This window comes from Trachemys scripta, chromosome 1 (assembly GCF_013100865.1).
Source record: "Trachemys scripta elegans isolate TJP31775 chromosome 1, CAS_Tse_1.0, whole genome shotgun sequence".
NCBI classification, from domain to species: domain Eukaryota; kingdom Metazoa; phylum Chordata; order Testudines; family Emydidae; genus Trachemys; species Trachemys scripta.
This window is the reverse complement of record NC_048298.1, coordinates 214,347,319-214,355,278: the sequence shown is the minus strand read 5'-3', so window position 1 is coordinate 214,355,278 and position 7,960 is coordinate 214,347,319. Positions and strand designations below refer to the sequence as shown.

The following is a 7,960-nucleotide window of genomic DNA, read 5'->3' as shown; positions in this document are numbered from 1 at the left end:
GCCCGGGGTCGCCGGCGCTCAGCGTTCCCCTGACTCCGGGAGCTGGGGCTTTAGCGAAACTGCCTGTCTCACGGGACACGCGGTGAAGCCGCGGCGATTGCGCAGGCCCGCGGCTGCGACCTCCTCCCCCAGCTGGTATTTCTGTGAGGAGCCGCATCCTCCTTTGGGTACCGGGGAGGTGTAAATGGTGCAGTGTGACAGGGCCTGTTGGGCCCCACCTGTTCAATAGAGCTGTGCTGGGGGGGGCTTCTGGGGTATCTGCTGGGGAGAAGAGTAATGGTGTTTTGTAACATTTTAGCTCAGGATGGCTTCTTCTGAATTTCAAGCGTTGTCCCAAGACGAACTCCGAAAAAGACTGTATCAGACATTTAAGAACAGAGGTGTTTTGGACACACTTAAGGTGTGTGTTTTGTTTTAAGCAAGTGTTACATAGCACTTGCCTCACGTATGTTTCTATATGGCTATCTGGCATTGAAAACAGTAGGCTGTGTTTCACAACAGAGAAATCCATGGTAGACAAACCTTTTTTTGTTACATGATCTTTTCTCTCAAGGAAAATGCATATTTTGGCCCTAATTCTGCAAGCTGATCCATGTGTAACTTTGTCTGCATGAAGCCCTGCCAGATGCAAGAGGGTTTCACACAGGTGCAAATGCCCACCTGCATGGATTGGCTTGTGGGACCGTAGCCTTCGTTAGGAGTGTAAATAGTTTATTTCTTGTCTAGAAACATTTACCTGTCACTTATTTATCTTTCAATTAAATCCACCAGCCAAAATGAAAATACTTGTGCTGTCATGGTATTAGCCAGGATGGGCAGGGATGGTGTCCCTAGATTCTGTTTGCTAGAAGCCGGGAATGGGTGACAGGGGATGGATCACTTGATGATTACCTGTTCTGTTCATTCCCTCTGGCGCACCTGGCATTGGACACTATCAGAAGACAGGATACTGGGCTCGATGGACCTTTGGTCTAATTCAATATGGCCATTCTTATGCCATCTTCCTGCTGCTCATTTAAGGATAAAATAGTTGTCTTCTCTTTATAATATAGAGTATTTAATTATAAAATATTTAATTTTTAAAATTTAACTTATTTCTCCCTTTTATAATCTTTCTTCCTGATTTCATGATACTTTTTCTCTTCTTCTGCTTCTTGAACGCATAGTTGAACGGTCGGCCATAACAATCGTTCGCCATTTGGTCCATTTCTGTGCAGCCACAAGGGCTTGATGGGCCGAGAGTCCAAAATTGGAACAGACATGATGCACCCATATAATATGGGGTCTTTGTCTCGACCTGCTCCACCCCTCGGTTGGTGGAAGTTTATCCCAGCTGTTACAAGCCACCAGGAGAGTGGCATTTGCCAGAACGTCTTGTGGCATTCTCGCAACCTGTCCATAAAATGTAAGACGCTGTCTGCGGACAATGGCCCCAGTAGTGTGTAGACAGGAGTGACCGTAAACATCTGCATTACAAATTAAGTCATTCCACGTTATACCCAATATATGACGGAATTTTGTGTGGAAATCCTCAAGCTTTGCCCAGTTTGGGTGGCATAGTGTCCATGTTTCACAACCGTACTGCGGCTCAGAGAGGATAGATCCTGAACTTAGTTGTCGTGCTGAGATTATATTGATTCCAATATATTGTAAACGACCCATGGCAAAAGCTGCATGCCAATCCAGTGGAGAACCTCTGTGTGAGAGTTGGAGGAACTGGTGAATATAAAACCCAAATAGCAAAAACTGGAGACTGATTTGACAGTTTCATTTTTCAAAGAGTTTGGCGTCACTGATGGACTTAATCCTAGATTTTGCAACTTTGTCTTTGACCGTGAAACATGGAGGCCATTCTTAGCCAGCTCCTCCATTTGCTGGACAGAGTGCCTCGTGAAACCTGTCGGGGCTCTGTACTAGAACATCATCCACATAAATCAAGATCTGAGCGTGAGAGATTGCCAGTCTTAATTCCTATGGATCTGACAGAATGCTGCTTTATGAAATCCATTGCCTGACAGAAGAGTGCAGGGGCCCAGTCACAGACCTACCTGACACCAGATACTGATTTAAAAGGTGCCAACATCAGATTCCCAAGACGTATACGGGCAGTGGTTCCGTTATGCAGCTCGCTAATCAAGTTCTGCAGAGTGGTTGGGACATCGATGTCCTTCAAGGCCTTCCATAATTGGACTCGGTCAGCAGAATCTAATGCAGCCTTAAGATTGACATATGCCACGTGCAGAGGCTTCTTGAACTTGCAGTGTATCTCCAACAACAAGAGGATGGCCAAAATGGTGTCTAAATTGGATCTGTTCCTCGTAAAGCCTGACTGTTGGGGGCAATGCTTCTGATGTAGCAGGGGCTCCAAACACTCCAGCTACTTTTTCTCCCCTGTAATAAGTCACAATAATAATTATAGTGCCTAGTGGCCCCAGAGGACATCAGGGTTCCGTTGTGCTAAGCACTGTACATACACACAGTAAACAGTACCTGCCCCAGAGGGCACACACTTTAAATAGATAACCAGATAAGGGATGGGGGAAAAGGAAATATTATTCCCATGTAATGGAGGGACAACTGAAGCATGATGAGTTTAAGTGCTTTGCCCAGTGGTCACAGAGGAAGCAGAGCTGCGAGTTGAACCCAGATCTTTTGAGTCCCATCAGGACTCAAGTGTATTTTTCTCGACATTTTGTGTATGTTGTTTCCTTGTCTCTTTCTTTCCCTTGTGTTTTCACTTTCCCTATATTTTCTGTTTTTCCTTTTTTCCACAATTTTTCTCTGTCATCTACTTCTCTTTTGTACCTTGTACCATCCATCTTTCCTAGTCTCAAACATTTCTGCATTCATATAATCTTTACTCCATTTACCTGTCTCTGTGAGAAAGAACTAGATAGTCCAGTTGCGTGGCTCCCTAGTCCCCCCGCCCCCGCTCCATCTGCAAAAGGACTAGTAGTGCCTAGACCACTCTGCTCCCTTTTCCCTCTTCTCTGCAGCAACTTCTTGGCCTGTCATTTAGAGGACTAGTGAATTTTTCAAATAAGCTGTAATTGAATATGCTGCAGTTAGGCCTGGTTTACACCTGAAACGTAGGTTGATCTCGCTAACTCTCTCAGGGCTGGGAAAAATTTCATGCCCTGTGCGCTCTAATTAGGTCAACCTAACCCCCACTGTAGACGCAGCTAGGTCGCTGGAAGAATTCTTCCATCAACCTAGCTACTGCCTCTTACTACAGTGATGGAAAAACCACATCTGTTGCTGTAGTCATTAGCATAGTTGCAGTACAGCAGTTGTACCACTATAACGCTTGTAGTGTAGACGTACCCCGAGGCAGTAGCAGGAAGAGAAGGGGGAGAATGGGAAAAGCAATTAACATCAATTTTGAAATTTAAATTGCATCCTTGCAGAGCTTTGAGGATGATACAAGTGTATGTCTTTTGGATGAGGATAAATAGGTCATTTTAGCCCAATCTCTAATAATTATTGGAGTGGAAGTTAAAGACCCCTAGGCACCTTTAGAAATAGTTGAGGATGATAGACCTGGTGTCCTGAGCAATTTGCTAAATTCTATAAGAGCCAACCTTAAATTAGAATTTTTTTCTTTTTGTTTCTTTACATCAGACTTTTAAATTTAATACGTTGAATCTGTATGGCTTCAGGAAAGCAAAAAATTCCAGAGTTTTCTCTTTCTGTTGTTGAATTTCTGTTTTCACCAGACGCAGCTCCGAAACCAGCTAATCCATGAACTGATGCATCCAATTTTAAGTGGAGAACTTCAGCCACAACCAGTGTCCAGTGAAGGCAGTTCATTGTTAATTGGAGCTTCCAACAGCCTCGTGGCAGATCACCTGCGCAGTTGTGGCTATGAATATTCACTTTCTGTTTTCTATCCAGAAAGTGGATTAGAAAAGGAGAAGGTGAGCTCTATAATTTACTATGCAAGGGATGTGAAAGATGATATTCATATAGGACTTTGCAATTGTTAACTGATCCTTCCAATATAATTTTAAAAATCCTCTGTGCAAAGGAAGAGCCAAGGGTTCACCTAGTAGTTTCAAGGCTTGCGAGTTCCATATTCGTTTGAAACTTCTAGTCCAAATTATAACTGTTAAGTGCCCAGATAAAGGGGTTCCACACTCAGAATACTTGGTCTGTAGTGTCAGTGACACTACAAGTGTTGTATAGATGGTGAGTGTTCTGCAACTTTGTATTCTAAAAGGTAGCCTTGATTCAAACAGATAATTGGGATATAGTCTTTTACATTGACAAGACTGATGAAACAGAGTCTTTCTTCCTTCATTGGAATGTTCTTGAGCTGTGGAAGGGCATTCTCTCAAGAGATATCCCTGACTGCCAGTTAGCTCACATATAGGAGCCAGACAGCCTTAGCCCTGTTCCACAACTGGTCTTTGTGTGATAAAGTGGTGGATCAAATCTGTCTCGAGTGTAGCACATCCAAGGTGGATCTCTTTACCACAGCAGGTAAAAACAGCAGCAGAAAAACAGGTTAATTACTTGTAATGGTCTTAAAATTTTGATTATTTTTTTTTGCCTTTCTTTTTTAAAAAGGTGTTTACTATGCAAGATCTTCTGCAGCTAATTAGGATCCATCCAAAATCCAGTCTTTACAAGTCATTGGTAATGATTTTGATTCGGTAACTCTTACTTCAATTATAATTTATGATTGAATACACAGAATAATAATCTTATCTTTTTCTCCATACAGACTTCAGGAGCTCAAAAAGAGAACAAAAAAGGTATGACATTATATTTACATATTAGGCATATAATGAATCATCCACTTCCCCTAAAATTTCCCCTTTTCCTTGATAGCTTAGTTTATAATATCATATGAGCAATAGAAGCTCACTTTGTTTTATTGTACCTAGATACTGAATACATTTGATTAAATGTTTGATTCTTAAAAAGTATTTATGATTATTTAGTTTAGTGACTCTTATGCTTCTATTGGGGTTTTCCCAATTTGTGGCATGTATGAAATGTTAAACCTCAACTCCAAGCAAAAAAATTAAAAATTCCAGTATTATAAATAAAAAAATTAAAACCTTAAATCCTGATGAATGTAAAACTTCCAAAGACCCTCTGGGGAATTTAGATGTTCTGCATTATTTTCTATTCAATTGCATTCATATACTGTGTACGGGCCAGCACTAATGTTCCCTCTAATTTTTTACGTCCATGTGCTCAATTAATTTTGTTATGTGCACCAATATGGAGGTGGTGTGTGGCGGGGCTGGGGATGAGGGGTTCGGGGTGCAGGAGGGGGCTCAGAGCTGGGGCAGAGGGTTGGAGTGCGGGAGGGTGAGGGCTCTGAGATGGGGCCGAGGATGAGGGGTTTGGGGTGCAGGCTGCCCCAGGGCTGTGTTGGGGAAAGAAGACTCCCCCGTCCTCTCTTGCCACAGGAGCTCGGGGCTGGGTGAGAGGTAACTCTCCCCAGCTGCAGCAGCTCCGGCTGGGGGAGAGGCGCCTCGCCATAGTCATGGCAGCTCCAGCGGGGCTAGGCTAGGCTGGGCAGCTCCAGTGGGACTAGGCTAGGGAGAGGGTTGCCTCTCCCCTGCTGCGGCAGCTCCAGCGGGGCTGGACCAGGCCCAGGGAGAGGAGCCTCTCCCTGGCTGCAGGAGCTCTGGCGAGGCTGGGCTGGGGGAGGGGCGCCTCTCCCCACCTGCGTGGCCCTTGATCGCTTGCTGCGTAGCCACACAGCTTGGAGGGAACTTAGGCTTGCACCAAGATAAACTTTCATTTTATTTGTCTGTGGCTTATATAGGGCACAATTTTCACATCTGGTCCCAACGTTAGGGTTCTAAATCTGTATTTAGACACCTAAAAAAAAAGTGGCTTGATTTTCAGAAACACCAAACACCTGCAGCTCTTGTTGATTTCAGGTATTGGTGATGACTGTAATCTGCTCCCTCAATGAGTTTGGTGGTAAAAGTAGCAGAAATGGTCTAGGTATGCTGATTATGGGAGATCGAGCATGCTTGCTATTAATATACTTGTTAGAATTTTTACATTGATTTTATTGAATGATTTCTTGTGTTCTTTGGCAATAATTTCATCCTCTCACTGTTTAGGGTTTTTTTTTGAGTTATCTCTGCCTTCAAATTTCAGTTTGTTGTGGAAGAGAAAAGTAACTAACATACTGTATCTCTAAGGTTTTCTTATACAGATGTTAATGGAGCTGACAGAGCATCACCTATGTAAGGAAAGTCGCAACACAGAAACTCAGACAATCTCAATACCTCCTTACAGAGAATCTCTTGGTAAATGGAGCTTTTTCCTCAGCTAGCTCAGTACTGTATCCTTTCAGCACTTGCCCATGCCTGATTGCATCCCTCTCTGGTATTCTAAAATAAGGCAGGGAAAGTGTAAGACAAAAGGTTTGCTGTGATTTGGGTCTTCAGTTCAAATAGTTTCTTATGTATTCAGCTGATACGAAAACAAATCCATACTTCCATCCTAGATGTATTATTTTTAGTATTATACACCTCAAAGAGCAGATGCCTAAATAATTTTTAGTTTAAGGACATTTATTATTAGAGTTATTTAGGAGTTTTAAATTTTGTGTGTGTGTGTGTGTGTGTTTTTTGTTGTTTTTTTTGGGGGGGGGAGGCAGGTGGAAAATACCAGTTAATTGAAAATGAAACTCTTTGCAGGAACGTATCATTTTTTTAAGGAAACTTTCCTGAGATCCAGGATGAAACATCTGGTGAAAATGAGAGACCCAACTCCTGCACCTCAGAATAGTCAATAGCTCAGTAATAAGGGCACTCACTCTTGCACCCCAAACCCCTCATCCTCGGCCCCATCTCAGAGCCCTCACCCTCCCGCATTCCAACCCTCTGCCCCAGCTCTGAGCCCCCTCCTGCACCCCGAACCCCTCATCCACAGCCCTGCCACACACCACCTCCATATTGGTGCACATAACAAAATTCATTCAGTCCCTACATCTCCTACAACCCATGTGAGTGCCCTAACCACTGGGCCATTTGCTATTCTGATGTATGTATATCTTTCTCTTGTTTCTTCATGGAAAAAAAATCTAAAGATCTCTAAAGTTTTGCCCTGATGCAGAACAAGAACATTTTTTGAGATCTTGAAAATTTTTGTTGGATAAGCAAATTGTTTTTGCCCAGCTCTAATTATAATATAACTTATTAATTGTTTCCAGTGCCAAAAATCAAAGCATAAGACAGAAATTGAACATACTGGTAATTGCATTACTAAAAACCGTCTAGTAGATTTATTCATTGGAATGTGTTGTTACTGAAGTTAGTTATACAATATAATTTACAGGCACCTGTTCTTTGAAATCAGAGCTTCATGTCTGTATTAGTAGCTGATGAGATTCCATCTCCGGGGGTAATATGCAGCAGTTGTGGGGCAGGAAGGTGCCATCTGGTTTCAGGCTCCTTTATCTCCTCTTGCCCAATTCTCCTCAGGCACTCACTTTACTTGGGAGAACAATGAGAGAGGTTGGCTACAATCCTAACCAGTTATCCTGATTGCTTTATTTAAAGACCACCTCCAACTTTTTGCACATAAACAATTACACCTCTACCCCGATATAACTCTGTCCTCGGGAGCCAAAAAATCTTACCGCGTTATAGGTGAAACCACGTTATATTGAATTTGCTTTGATCCGCTGGAGCGCGCAGTCCCACCCCCACTGGAGCTCTGATTTACTGCGTTATATCGGGTCGTGTTATATCCGGGTAGAGGTGTAGTTGGACCACGTGCCATATTGTAAAGTACCTAGGTGGCTTGTTTCCAATCATGTTGTTGTATGTCCACACTTTTCAGGTCTTAAGTGACCATTTCTTTTCACTGCTTCCTTGGTAGCTTCTCAGTAGAAGCTAGGCATGGATAGTTAAAACCTACAAGGACCCCTAAAATCTTGGGTAGGAGCAACAGCGTTACTAAATGTAATATTTCTGTGTGA

At 42.9% G+C, this 7,960-nt stretch overlaps 1 protein-coding gene across 5 annotated transcripts in view; it reads left to right on the top strand.

The window, feature by feature from the left end:
- OFD1 (OFD1 centriole and centriolar satellite protein) overlaps nt 1–7,960 on the top strand; it is a 61,996-nt gene that overhangs the window by 378 nt on the left and 53,658 nt on the right. For 3 of the 5 annotated variants that reach the window (XM_034756770.1, XM_034756778.1, XM_034756761.1), the window contains exons 1-5: nt 305–400; nt 3,717–3,917; nt 4,570–4,638; nt 4,727–4,757; nt 6,174–6,281. In XM_034756770.1, coding sequence (XP_034612661.1) covers nt 305–400; nt 3,717–3,917; nt 4,570–4,638; nt 4,727–4,757; nt 6,174–6,281 — 505 coding nt within the window. Of the gene's footprint in view, nt 1–298; nt 446–3,716; nt 3,918–4,569; nt 4,639–4,726; nt 4,758–6,173; nt 6,282–7,960 lie in introns of those variants that run through there. The other 2 variants (XM_034756754.1, XM_034756787.1) reach the window with 2 other exon arrangements.